Source organism: Orussus abietinus, unplaced genomic scaffold (assembly GCF_000612105.2).
Source record: "Orussus abietinus isolate OABI.00-Male unplaced genomic scaffold, Oabi_2.0 scaffold414, whole genome shotgun sequence".
Lineage (NCBI taxonomy): Eukaryota > Metazoa > Arthropoda > Insecta > Hymenoptera > Orussidae > Orussus > Orussus abietinus.
This window is the reverse complement of record NW_019395995.1, coordinates 62190-75712: the sequence shown is the minus strand read 5'-3', so window position 1 is coordinate 75712 and position 13523 is coordinate 62190. Positions and strand designations below refer to the sequence as shown.

The following is a 13523-nucleotide window of genomic DNA, read 5'->3' as shown; positions in this document are numbered from 1 at the left end:
CAATATCCTCCATTTTTAGTCAAAAATTGTATATTAACTGGAAAAGAAACATTGCTGCTGTTTTCATTGTTAATTTCTCCTTGCATGAATTAATTAGTATTTGTGATATATTCAGTTTAAATCGTTATACGTCAATTTCAATTTTAAGAATTATTACTGTGTCGTCAATAGCATAATTTCATTTTCGCTACGAACGTCACATATTTCAAGGCTTACGGTATCTGCTTGTTGATAAGTGCAACTGGATATACTTGCAAACAATTCCTAAATACATAATGTAATAATTACGACGATGATGTAAAAAAGTCAATTATGTCGTCATATTCGGAGCGATAACCAGCAGTTTTCCTTGCAATTCGTGAGTTTTCGTGTCTTCTCTATGCGAGCATGTTTAGTCTCACTCGACTGCATTTTTAAAAATAATCACTTGAATTATTACGTTTCGAATAATGTAAGTAATTTTTCATTTTTTACTCTAGGTAACATAAAATCCTTGTATACTACTTTTCGAGTATTTGTATTTCATTAGATGACTTTTACATTTATTTATCAATTAAACAATTTCAATTCCTTGCAATCTGCCTTGGAACTCATTAATATTTATAAAGGCATTGTTATTTATTATATAAAATTCTGCTTAAATCGTAAAGTTTAATTTCAGGGGATGACGTTTCGATTTAATTTTGTTAACGAGTAAATTTTTTATTTCTAAATAAGGAATTGAATTATACACCCTGTTAGCCAATTGTGCATTGATACGTGAAATAACAATGATTCTCAATCACCTTGGATAACCATTTTTACTGTTAATTTGTAATAATATAATTATTAACGCGGTTAATCCAAAGTATTACGTGCAATTGTATAGTCAATTATGCTCGTTATGATACGAGTAATTACATTAGATAAGCTTAAAGGAGGTTTAACGGTAAAACGTGGAAAATGTAGGATGCACCTCGTTATTACACCATAAATGTGCATAGTGTTATGGTCGGAGTAAATTATTAATCATTTTCATACTAAACGTCATAACCTACTGCAATTCCTTTTTATGATGCCTAAAGGCTGCAGAAATTGTGTATATAGTGTATACTATGCAGGAAAATATCTATAGTATACCCTATATAACTTATTAATTTTAATTGACGGTATGCATTTTTTCTGGGCGACTTAGGCCGGAAATTTTGATTTTCTCCTGTAAATTTTATTTATACGACTTAGTGTTACCATTAAATGTATTTTGTCGTGTTAAGTTTGTACATAACAATCGTTAACACTATACCTGGCATTTTAAGGTTAGGCTTATGTCGAACGATTTTGTGCAATGCATATTTTTGATTACGGTTTTATTGGCGACGTTTGTATTTATATTGACAGCAGTGTCGAATTATATTGAGTATTGTACTAAACGGCATACTCCACTTGTCGTTTTCGTACAATAATTATAATGACGTCGAAGTAGAACTCTAGAAATTCTCCGGATTTATGGTTTCCGAGGCCCTAATTGACTTCAGAGGGACACCCTGCGCCATCTGTGATTTCCGTGTTAACTAAATATTCACTCCGAGACCTCATAATGCCATCGTTTTAGCACAGAAGGGCATAATAAATTAGGGCATTATAAATTATTATTATTAACCCTTCTTCTTAGATATTTGACCAAAATGTCAGTGGTTCCGTTATCGTGCATATCGTTCATATCATTCCATTAAAATATATTGTTATTAAAAAATAAATAATAAAAAACATGCGCGCATTTCAGGCAACCATTCGCACTTTAATAATCCTTCTTCTTAGATATTTAACCAAATTACCAGTAGTACCGTTATCATTCATATCCTTGTATGGTTACATTAAAATGTATTGTTATTACAGAATGGATAATAAAAAATGTGCACGCATTTCAGGCAGCCATGCGCACTTTAGTAACTCCTCTTCTTAGATATTTGTCCAAAACGTCATTGGTACCGTTATCATTCATATCATTCATATCGTTCCATTAAAATGTACTGTTATTAAAGAATAAATAATAAAATAACATGCACGCGTTTCAGGCAACCATTCGCACTTTAATAATCCTTCTTCTTAGATATTTAACCAAATTACCAGTAGTACCGTTATCGTTCATACCCTTGTATGGTTACATTAAAATGTATTGTTATTACAGAATGGATAATAAAAAATGTGCACGCATTTCAGGCAGCCATGCGCACTTTAGTAACTCCTCTTCTTAGATATTCCAAACGTCAGGGGTACCGTTATCATTCCTCTGACACGAAGTACACCTCGAAGGTAAAAAAATCACTGATTAGCGTATAAACGTACCTTGCGAATAATCTCAGGCGACCCGTCCGAGTGGCACCTTTTTAGCACCGTTCACGTTTTCGAAGGTTCAAGTTCAGCCAGGGTTCAAGCACCTTACGCAACGAACGTCTTGGCCTGACTGGCATTGAACGTGGCTCGGCAAACGGTACTTACCTACCTGAGCAGCTCTTTAGCTCACCTTAAGCCGGTGTCACGGTGCACCTTGCTTAAACCTCGAGCCTCCTTCTCCGCGGAGAACGGACTCTCCTCCCTGTCGAGCGGACTTTACGACTCTACACTCTGCATTGAGTCAAACCTACGCCAGTAGTCACTCACAAAAGGATTTTTCACCGCGTTACGTATGAGTCCTTGTTTGGAACTCATATCTCACAACTCTGAACTTCGCATTGAGTCAAACCTACGGCTGCAATCACTCGGAAAATGATTTTTCACCGTGCTACCTATCCCAGATAGACAAAGTGATGCAACATTTCCTTCAAATTTCCCATATTAGGAATTATGAAACTAATCACGAGGGTGTCGCTTATGAGTCCTCATTTGGAACTCATATCTCACAACTCTACCTTCTGCATTGAGTCAAACCTACGGCAGCAATCACTCGCAAAATGATTTTTCATCGCGTTACCTATCCTAGATAGACTAAGTAATGCAAAATTTTCCCCAAATTTCCCTCATAAGAGATCATGAAAGTAGTCATGAGGGTGTCACTCATTTGGAACTCAAGGGTCATTCAATATATTTGGTTGTCTCATAATTTCGTGTGGTTATTTATATTCAAATTTGCACCAATATCATTGATTAATTGTTATGTTAATTTTTTTTTAATTAAAAAGTAAAATAAAAATAAAACCGCACGAAATTGTAAGACAACCCAATACATCAAACGTGAAAATATTTATGAAACATTTCTCCACACTGGGCGCACCGAATCATTTGAAACATCAGCATGTGATTATGAAGGCCCTAAGGAAGAACGCGATGTTCGTGAAATTTCATTTTTTCAACAAAAAGAAATGTTATTATTTAGCCTAGACTAGAACCATTTTCTTGTGAGAAATGAAGTTTCACAAGCATCGCGTTCTTCCTGAGGGCCTCCATAATCACGTACTAAAGTTTCAAATATTCTGATGCACCCAGCTTGGCGAAAAGTTTTATAAATATTTTCACGTTTTATGTATTGGGTTGTCTCGTAATTTCGTGCGGTTTTATTTTTCTTTTACTTTTTGTTTAATACAAAAATTAATCAATGACATTGGTGCAATTTTGAATCTAAAAAAACCGCACGAAATTATGAGACAACCCAATATATAGAATGACCCTATCATATCACCTTTTTTATGTATATTCTGTTTTTTGTACATAGACCCTTTCATATCACCTTAACCAGGATCTTAACTTTTCCATCAGAGAACATCCTGGTCCTGCGGTTGACCTGGAATTTAGGACACACATATATACTCACATAATACATCGATTTACATATATTCCCACGTGTATATTTCTGAATATATTCGTAATTGCGACCAGGAAAAAGATTAATATATTTCACCAGCGATTAAGCATAATAGTTGTCCAAAAACGAGGTCGGGCCCATCCGTTATGCGTCCAATTCTGACATCATCAAACCGGATTTACTTCTTCGAACGGACGAAATTCTTCGGACCTCTCTAACAGTCACTGACCTGGCGAGAATTAGGGAATGGGTGGGCTGGTTCTTGTCATACCAGAACCCGGGAAGGAATCTGTCCCTAGGTTAGGTAAGAAAACACAGTTCCCAATTACAAATAGAGCTAACAGCTCGGTAAGAAGGCTGGAATCGATTGGAATTGAACACTTTTATTTACACAATTAAAAAAAGAAACGAAAGAAATTCAATTTTTATGATTACATATGGTTACATATGTTACGTATGTTGTAATTAGGGAATGGTTGGGCTGGTTCTTGTTATACCAGAAACGGGGAAGGAATTTGTCCCTAGGTTAGGTAAGAAAACACAGTTCCCAATAATAAACATAGCTAACAGCCCGGTAAAAAGGCTGGAGTTGATTGGAATTGAAATTTTAATTGGAATTGAAATTTTGATTGGAATTAAAATTTTGATTGGAATTGAAATTTTGATTGGAATTGAAATTTTGATTGGAATTGAAATTTTGATTGGANGTCTTGTTACATATCGTGCGCGAATAATTATAATAAAAAATATAATGGTTTCTTTCGCTTATGTTAAATATTATTTCCGACTTATGCGATGTACAATTTCTCAAACAGAGAAGACAAGCACTGCTGGCAGATAGCACACATTTTTAATTTGAATTGAAATTTTTATTGGAATTGAAATTTTAATTTGAATTGAAATTTTTATTGGAATTGAACACATTAATTCCAGTGAATACCTGATTTTTCCTTTGCCCTTTATTCCATTAGTGATAAAAACAAGCAAAATCTAATCTCAATCAATTCTCTCTGAAAAATAGAGGGGAACGGGATTCACAAGAATTAAAAAAATACGAGAATAAGAATGGAGCCAAGGAATATGAATCACAATCCTCTGTGTGGAATTGAAACAATTTTTTTATTTACACATTTAAAAAAAATAAAAGAACGAAAAGAATTCGATTTTTACGGGTACATATGGCTACGTATGTTACGTATGTTGGAATTACGGAATGGTTGGGCTGGTTCTTGTTATACCAGAAACCGGGAAGCTTTCTGGAAGGTTATTAGAAGAAGAAGGGAATTACGTGATGCTTCAGACCTATTTTCGTTAGATGAAAGAGAATTTACTAGGATTTACAGGTTAGTTTTTGTTATTGCGAGGTTATATTACATTATTAAACACTGAAAACTATTAAATAATCCATGCTTACATGACATGATAAGAAAATAATATTGTTGAACTTCTAATTATAGTACAAGTAAATATTAATGTCTATTCATATTTAAAAAGTATGAATAGACTTGAGTCCTCTTCTTTACTTTTAACGGTTTTCCATCTTCCCGCCTTTCCTGTCTATAACCCAACCTTTCAACAATGTTCGATTTACAAGGTATATACCTTTATTTGCAATATTACTAGACCGGAAGTGCTAGTGATTTCGTTCTTCCATATAGCAGAGATGAGCTGCTCATTTCTGCATATAGCGAATACGTAATTCGGCGAATGAATCTACGTGAGATGAAAGTGCGAGAAGTGAGCGCGCTCGTCAAATATACGTAATAAACGCCCTGGTTTCACTTTACCTTAATTCCGAGGAAAGCGGTTTTCTAGTGGTTTTTAAACAAGCCATCTAGTGGATTCTTTACTTCATAGATTGGCCACACTAAGAGTTACTAGTTACATTCTGAAACACGCTTCAATCGATAGCAGACGAAACAGCAGACAGTTTTAACCTCACCTACCGGTGATCTGTGATCCCACGGTACTTTCAACTATTTCTATCTTCTAATATAAACATTTATAAATTAACCATAGGATTTTAATCGATCTAGTTGCACATCTATCGATTAAAGGACTTAGTTTTCCGTAAAATAATTGGAAATCGTTGCCTTAGACAATTTCTTCCGATATCGGAATTTAACAACCAGCTTCCCAGTTGCCTTTCTACACCTATATACCGAATCGCTGGAATTATTCACAATTCTGCACTTAAATGAAAAGGTTATGACTTACACTATTATGGAGAATGTTTTTTCCTCTAAGGTAATATACCTAGAACTTATTACCAAAGACAACCATGTTTATGCAGTAAATCTCGATAGTTGCATGCAATAAAATTTTTGCTCTCCGAATGATAAGCACTTTTTTTTATCTTGCATCGTTATATTCCTTTATAATTATGCATTATTTTACTGACCATATCGATCGGATATTCATATATTAATGGTCAAAGATGTTACATTATTGTATGATATGACGCTAATGATTTACGTTTCTTTTACAGTACAAAATGCTTGATTTAATATAATTACTAAAGCACAGTGCAAAGATTGTATAACTGCTTTACATCGTCAATACGTTCAACTATTCAACACCGCTTTGGTAAATTCTTAAGTTTTTTACTTTGTTACACCCGTGACGGTTTCTCCGTACAATATTTTCAAATATTGCAATGCCGAGATATTTCGTTTTTCGATGCAGGTACAAGAGAAAGGATAAAGCATGCAATTTACATAATGGTAATTCATTATTACTCATTGACGATACATTTTGTTGGTAATAATCGTTAAAATCAACGTTTTACTTTTAACAGATTGATAAGAAGTTTGTCAGTACAGTGCCTTAAACTTTATACTATTTACAATACTGTACATGTGACTTGGTCCCATGTGCATTACATATGTACAAGATATGTTAAATGAAGAAGCAAAACCAATACATGGTACTGTTAGAAGAAATCTACTTATCAACACTTTAATTGTAAGTATGTGTTGTGTGGACAAATATCTGTTATTCTGTATTTTCTATATACACGCAAGTGTTATACTTTTAATGATTAATAAATATATCTTTTGATCATGATTCAAATGTCGATTGAAAAAATTAGGCTGGAGGTGTAGCAGGAACTATCTGTGATCTGGTTTTCTTCCCTTTGGATACCTTGAAAACACGTTTACAAAGTCAACATGGATTCGTAAAGTCTGGTGGCTTCAAACGTTTATACTGTGGTTTGACTCCCGTTCTAGTGGGATCTGGATCGTCATGTAAGTATAAAATATTTACATCGATTTACTTAAATTAAAACAGAGTATGTGCAATGTAAATTTACTTAGTTGTATACACTTCTTTTAACCCTTTGCACTCAATGCTTTTGCAATTCGAGCTGTCAGTGGCAACCAAGAGTCGCCTCTTAAGTACAAAGGATTAATCCCTGATTTTAACATTAGTATACATAATCTATTCTTTGACTTTATTTGCAAGAACCTCTGAACGCACTGATCATCCTTATAAATGAACATCCATAATAATGTTCTCAGAAGATGCCGCTGTTTTAACTTTGTACTTCTAAAAATATTGAAGAATAAATTCAATTTGTCATTCATTCGTTAAAACTATTTCTTTGGATGCATCATTAATTTTCTTCAATTTTATATATATATTATACATACTCCGAGTTAAATTTAAAACCATTATTTATAAAGTTCTTACAAATTTTCAAAAGCTCAGTTTTACAGCTTCGGTCTTCTTTGTGACATATGAAGCAATAAAGGACATTACGCAACCATGCTTATCAAAAGAATACCATGTATTCGTGCACATGAGTGCAGCATCTGTAGCGGAATTGGTATGATGCAAAGTTCCAATATTAATTTCACGGTTTATGATTGCAAATAAAATAATAAACATTAATATCAACAGATATCCTGTTTAATTCGTGTCCCAATGGAAGTGCTCAAACAGAGAAGACAAGCACTGCTGGCAGATAGCACACATTTATCAGGACGAACCCTTTATAGGGGATATGGAAGTACTGTGTTACGTGATTTACCATTTAGCATAATTCAAATGCCATTGTGGGAGTACTTTAAGCTACGTTGGAAACAAAATGTTAACCGCGAATGTACACCATTTGAATCTGCTTTCTGCGGCTTGGCTTCAGGTAAACATTTATTCACTACACATATTTGTTGCATTTCCGTAATTATTTTCACAATACTTAAGGTGAAATGAAACACGTCGAGAAATTTCTTCAACGTCAGTAAAAAGGGTTCTTCTAAATACGTACGTTACCGACGTTTATATTTATATTGACAGCTTTCTCGAATCATATTGGGTATTATACTAAATGGCACATTCTATATGTCGTTTCCGTACAAAATTATAAATAAATCGGAGTAAAACTCCAGAAATCCTCTGGATTCGTGCTTTCTGAGGCCCTAATTGACTGCAGAGGGACACCCTGCGCCATCTGTGATTTTAATGAAAATTAAATTTTATCTCCAAGACCTTGTATTGCCATCGTTTTAGCATAGAAGCGCATGAGACACTTTTTCTGTCTTTATCCCGTTCAACTGCGAGTTGCTCGATTACTAGAGTGTTCTAAATTGCCATACAATTGCCCTGACCCTTTCGTTTCTCATATCAGAGCCTTCAATAATTGTATATTGATTGAAATATGAGAGCTCGACGCCATTTTGCTTCTGGTCTGGGCTAAGTTAAAAAATTTTCTTCGAAAATCCAAACGTTGAAAGTGTCAGGACAATTCTTAGATAATCATAAGTCATTTGTCAGCTAAATGGCATATACCATATGTTATTTTCGTATAATAATTACAAAGAAATCGCGGTAAAATTCCAGAAATCCCATGAATTCATGGTTTCCGAGGCCCTAATTGACTGCAGAGGGACACCCTGCGCCATCTGTGATTTTAATGTAAACTAAATTTTATCTCCAAGACCTCGTTTTAGCATAGAAGCGCATGAGACATATGTTTTGCCTTCATCTCGTTCAAATACGAGTCCCGATTACAAAAGTGTTGTAAATTGTTATATAATTGTTCTGACACTTTCGTTTCTCATATGAGAGCTTTCAATAAGCATGTTTAAAATCTTATGTTCTAGTGGCAATATCCGGTGCTATTACGACTCCCTTGGACGTGGCGAAAACTAGAATCATGTTATCTTGTACATCGGCAGCCAAGGAAGAAGTTAAAATTTCTACCATGCTGAAGGAAGTTTACAATGAATCCGGCGTCCGTGGGTAAATATCATTTAATGACACTTCCCGAAATCATTAAACCAGTCAGATAATTATTTTAGATTGTTCGCTGGATTCACTCCACGAGTTTGTGGCTTCGCAATGGGAGGATTCCTATATTTCGGCTTGTTCGAGCAATGCAAGGAAATTTCTGCCCGCTTTTTTCCATACTTTCCCTCGTCGGAATCTTAAACAAGTCGCTTCCATAAGTTAATCTTAAGGTGAAGTGAAACACGTTGAGGAACTTGGTCGACGTCGACAAAGAAGATTTTCCTAAATGCCTACGTTGCCGACGTTCGTTTTTATATTGACAGCTGTGTCGAATTATATTGGATATTGTACCAAATGGCATACTCCATCTGTAATTTTTGTACAGTAATTATAAAGAAATCGAAGTAAAACTCCAGAAATCCTCTGGATTCATACTTTTTGGGGCCCTAATTGACTGCAGAGGACCCCCTGCGCCATCTGTGATTTCCATATCAACTAAATTTTCACTCCGAGACTTTGTATTACCATCGTCTTAGCATAGAAGCGCATACAACACTTTGTTTGCCTTTATCCCGTTCAAATGCGAGTTTATTGATTACCTGAGTGTTCTAAATTGTTGTAAAATTGTCCTGACCCTTTCGATTCTCATATCAGAGCCTTCGATGATTGTATATCGATCGAAATATGAGAGTTCGATGCCATTTTGGTTCTGGTCTGGACTAAGTTACAAAATTGTTTACAGAAATCCAAATTTCGAAAGTGTCAGGACAATTCTTAGATGATCAGGAGTGATGTGTCAAAGTTTCGGACAGTTTGGTCTAATACCCTTGAAAAAAAGTGTTGTATTCGAATCGACTGATCTGAAGGGTGTTTCACTTCACCTTAAGTACGAGCGGAATACCGGGCATTTGATAAAAAAAAATTATCGCAGATAATTTTATATAATAATGCTTCGCATCTGGATTTGCATCGATACGATAATATGAATTAAGATAACTGTTATCAGCTTAGGCTCCCAAGTTAAAAGTGAGAATTGATAGTATAACAATTCACCGTTATACCGATTCTCTTTGTAAATAATGTTTTATATTACAAACCGACATGTCCAAAGAAACTATTACAGCATTAGAAACATTATTATTTTTTTTGTTATTTAAATACCCTGTTATTTATTAAGATTAACTTTATTTGATAAAATAAAAAGAATTAACATGTATGAGTAAATTAACAGCAGCTATTATGATATGCAATTACATTGAGATCCGAAACAAACCATATATTAGGTATTGCTGTACAACGACGTTTTAGTACGGATTACAATTTCGACGTGTCATTAAACGACTAGATGACGTCATTGATAATCAAACGAAAATTCGAGATCCCATATCATCACTTTAAGCCGTAAGTCTTGTTACATATCGTGCGCGAATAATTATAATAAAAAATATAATGGTTTCTTTCGCTTATGTTAAATATTATTTCCGACTTATGCGATGTACAATTTTAATAAAATATTCTCTTTCATGTTCGATATACAATAACTATTCATACAATTCCATCGCATCGTTACTGTAGATATCAGGAGTAATTCTTTAAAGACAATAGAGCTTTACTTAGTTACTACTATATGGCGCAAGTATCCAAGCTTAGTTCATCCATTCAAGACTTACACTTATATGAGTAATATTCATTTATCTTTAACTGTTGTCTTATCTTATATTGTTATCTAATCTTCATCCATTCGCATACATCCGAGTGTACAAGGAATTATTCACACGTATCAATTAAATTGCTACGTCACGTATAGACCGCAAGAGATGTCTCATTTAACTAGACATTTCGATATGTATAAAGTAGTGAGTAGTCTTAACATCGGATACAGTTTGCATTAACAAATGTCCTGCATTGATCAATGGTCCATTAAAAATGATCATGTAAGATGAGATCAGTGTATAAACATTTAACGTTTCTTCTCGTACGAAGTAAGAAGAAATTTGACCGGAAAAGAAAGAAAAGAAATTAAAATTAAGATCAATTCTGCAATTCCTATGAAAGTCACTTTTATCTCAAAATATAGGATCACTGGGATGTAATTTCTAATTCCATGTAAACCGATTTCAACCACTGATAGAACACAACAAATAAGCTATTTTATAATACTGTTACGATATAAAAATGGTAACAATAAGCATCAACGTTCGCATCGAAAGGTTACTAGGAAATAAAAGTTTTTAGTCATTACGGACATGTGACAGATGTGTACATCTGGTAGATAAAACGTTTATATTACACAACTCTTGACTTATCACGAGCGGCAACAACGGGATCGTTTTGTATGGACATTTAAGGTGATCAAATCTTCCGCTGGCTGTACGATTCTTTTTGGATTTAACATATAGTCCTGTGCGATTTCTTGAAACAGTTCAGCTAGACAAAGAAGCAAAATTAAGATGTAAGAAAAGAGGTTAGAGACACTGTTGACTTATGTTCTTACCGACGTTGAAACCAGTTTTACTCGATGTCAAAAAGAACTTGAACTGTACGCTAGCTGCATATCTCTTAACCATGTCTAAAGAAGGCGATGCTTCGTGACCAATCTCCAGGAGATCTGCTTTCGTTGCGCACAAGTAAATTTTGCAATCTTCTTCGACACTTCTAAGCTCTTGTATCCAGGATTTAGCGTCGTGAAACGAATCTCGATCTATAACGTCGTAGCAAATTACTGCCGCACTAGCTCCACGATAATATATCTTAGATGTTGCTTTATACCTGTAAAACGTATCGCATTTATGCATTGTCAATTTTCTAACGTTACGTTTGAATCTAATCATTGTCCAACTTTGTCTTTGTACTTCAGGAAAGAAATTTGTCATACCTTTCACTACCAGCCGTATCCCATAGTCCCATGACTATCGATTGATCATTATTAATTTGTATTTGTTTGGATGTAAATGCAACTCCAATTGTCTATGGAAAGTGGAACTGTATTAGACATTTTCGGGAACCCCTTATGCCGATTATAATTCAAAAGTTAGTACTCATAGTCATATGCCGTTCCAGTGTCACGGACTAAGAAAAATAAGATATGCTAAATTAGAATAGCATCGAACATACATCAATGATTCCGTACGTTTTAAACATCATTTTTTAATCCCTTCAAAAATTAAGAACCGTATTGCTTTTATTTAACGATAACTTATAACGACTTATAATTCAATATGTATCGAATGCAAATTTCACATTTCAACGCTCGAGTACAATTTAATATATGACTCAGACATTTCGAATAAGAGAAGCGAGACAATAGAAATAACTGACACACGAGACATGTTATCAATTTTATTTTCTTCTTTCATTAAACGTCCTTGAACTCTGTATTGTATAAATTCTTAAATTGCGTTACGGATGAGGTACATCGTAATAGATATTAAATTTCATTGATAATTGAATAATGCAAGAAAATAGACGATAGTCATTAAAATCTAACCTAACTATAGAGTTCATATGAATAGAGGCTGACAACGGGAGCAGGATATTCTACAAAAAATTAAACAAAGTATCTTGTTTCATAGACACATCGCATGCATATGCAGCAGAAATAGTAATATTCTGTTGATACAGAAATACAAAAGAAAGTATTTGAAAGTACGTTACATGTAAAAGCTATAACGCAAAATATAGCACATTCCTGACGGGTAACACAGCAACACAGCGTAATACTACATAACCCTTCACGAATGTGTTAATATAGTCTGGTATAAAAGTTGTCATCGAAGACGATAAACCTTAAAAAATGTACTTTCTGAATCTAAGAGACAAAAAATATTCTTTTTCTCTAACCTCTTCTGGACACACGATACTTTACATATAATATAGCAAAGACCCTTTCATTCTTACAATCTCTATTATCTGACTGACAAATTCAATTTCCGTTGAGTAACCGGTGAAACGTCACTGATGATAATCAGTGGGAGTTACTTAGCCACTTTACATTTTGATAGGACATGTGCTCGTTGAATTTCTCATTGACGAAACGTTGCGCCAAGCTCGTTTTCCCAACTTTCGCTGGGCCTAGTAACACCACCTTTAAATCAATCCTAATCATATTTAATTTTTGACGAACTGAACTGCTTCAACTACTCTGTCACTTATCAAGGCTTATCACTGAATCAAACTTTACTCCAAACGCCTGTTGAACCTGGGGACGAATTAAGTCTAGTTCCCAAAGACTCGCTACACTCAGTGTCGCCAACAAGGTTGGGTAAATAAAATGGCGGCTGCAGACCAGGGGTCTATTACGTAAAGCAAATTGAGTGAAAATGTGAAACATGAGTATCTCACAGTATAACGGACGTTTTTCGTGGTGAAAATGCGAGACTATTCGTATGAACTGGCTCGGGATGGAGTGAAAATGTGAAAAATTAGTATTTCACGGTATAACGGACGTTTTTCGTGGTGAAAATGCGAGACTATTCGTATGAACTGGCTCGGGACGGAGTAAAAATGTGAAAAA

At 34.5% G+C, this 13523-nt stretch overlaps 2 protein-coding genes across 9 annotated transcripts; one reads left to right on the top strand and one right to left on the bottom strand.

Moving 5' to 3' along the window:
• The first annotated feature begins 358 nt into the window (after window positions 1-358).
• On the top strand, window positions 359-9304 carry LOC105701498 (S-adenosylmethionine mitochondrial carrier protein). Of its 5 annotated transcripts, XM_012428284.2 has the most exons (9): window positions 5516-6025; window positions 6267-6364; window positions 6464-6501; window positions 6576-6742; window positions 6870-7026; window positions 7498-7607; window positions 7682-7922; window positions 8884-9022; window positions 9082-9304. In XM_012428284.2, the coding sequence occupies exons 4-9, from the start codon at window positions 6650-6652 to the stop codon at window positions 9209-9211; spliced, it is 870 nt and encodes a 289-aa protein (XP_012283707.1). In that variant the 5' UTR covers window positions 5516-6025; window positions 6267-6364; window positions 6464-6501; window positions 6576-6649; the 3' UTR covers window positions 9212-9304. The 5 variants fall into 5 exon arrangements, with proteins under 5 accessions (XP_023289876.1, XP_012283707.1, XP_012283710.1 ...); XM_023434108.1 differs by lacking the exon at window positions 5516-6025 and adding an exon at window positions 359-451 and having other exon boundaries at window positions 6267-6501; XM_012428287.2 differs by lacking the exon at window positions 6464-6501.
• Window positions 9305-10178: 874 nt separating this feature from the next.
• On the bottom strand, window positions 10179-13216 carry LOC105701499 (ras-related protein Rab-24). Of its 4 annotated transcripts, none has more exons than XM_012428290.2 (4): window positions 13002-13216; window positions 11886-11977; window positions 11505-11779; window positions 10179-11437 (listed from the first exon to the last, which is right to left on the bottom strand). In XM_012428290.2, the coding sequence occupies exons 1-4, from the start codon at window positions 13113-13115 to the stop codon at window positions 11316-11318; spliced, it is 603 nt and encodes a 200-aa protein (XP_012283713.1). In that variant the 5' UTR covers window positions 13116-13216; the 3' UTR covers window positions 10179-11315. The 4 variants fall into 4 exon arrangements, with proteins under 4 accessions (XP_012283713.1, XP_012283716.1, XP_012283715.1 ...); XM_012428293.2 differs by lacking the exon at window positions 13002-13216 and adding an exon at window positions 12908-12966; XM_012428292.1 differs by lacking the exon at window positions 13002-13216 and adding an exon at window positions 12851-12953.
• Window positions 13217-13523: the final 307 nt, after the last annotated feature.

Bases quoted from the DNA above. Each gene is read 5' to 3' on its own strand.
- LOC105701498 (XM_023434108.1), top strand. From the start codon at position 6,650: ATGTGCATTACATATGTACAAGATATGTTAAATGAAGAAGCAAAACCA. The intron at 7,608-7,681 runs GTATGATGCAAA...TAATATCAACAG, and splicing joins CAGCATCTGTAGCGGAATTG to ATATCCTGTTTAATTCGTGT. The intron at 9,023-9,081 runs GTAAATATCATT...TAATTATTTTAG, and splicing joins AATGAATCCGGCGTCCGTGG to ATTGTTCGCTGGATTCACTC.
- LOC105701499 (XM_012428290.2), bottom strand. From the start codon at position 13,115: ATGATTAGGATTGATTTAAAGGTGGTGTTACTAGGCCCAGCGAAAGTT. The intron at 11,978-13,001 runs GTAAAGTGGCTA...CACTTTCCATAG, and splicing joins AGCACATGTCCTATCAAAAT to ACAATTGGAGTTGCATTTAC. The intron at 11,438-11,504 runs GTAAGAACATAA...TTCTTTGTCTAG, and splicing joins TAAAACTGGTTTCAACGTCG to CTGAACTGTTTCAAGAAATC.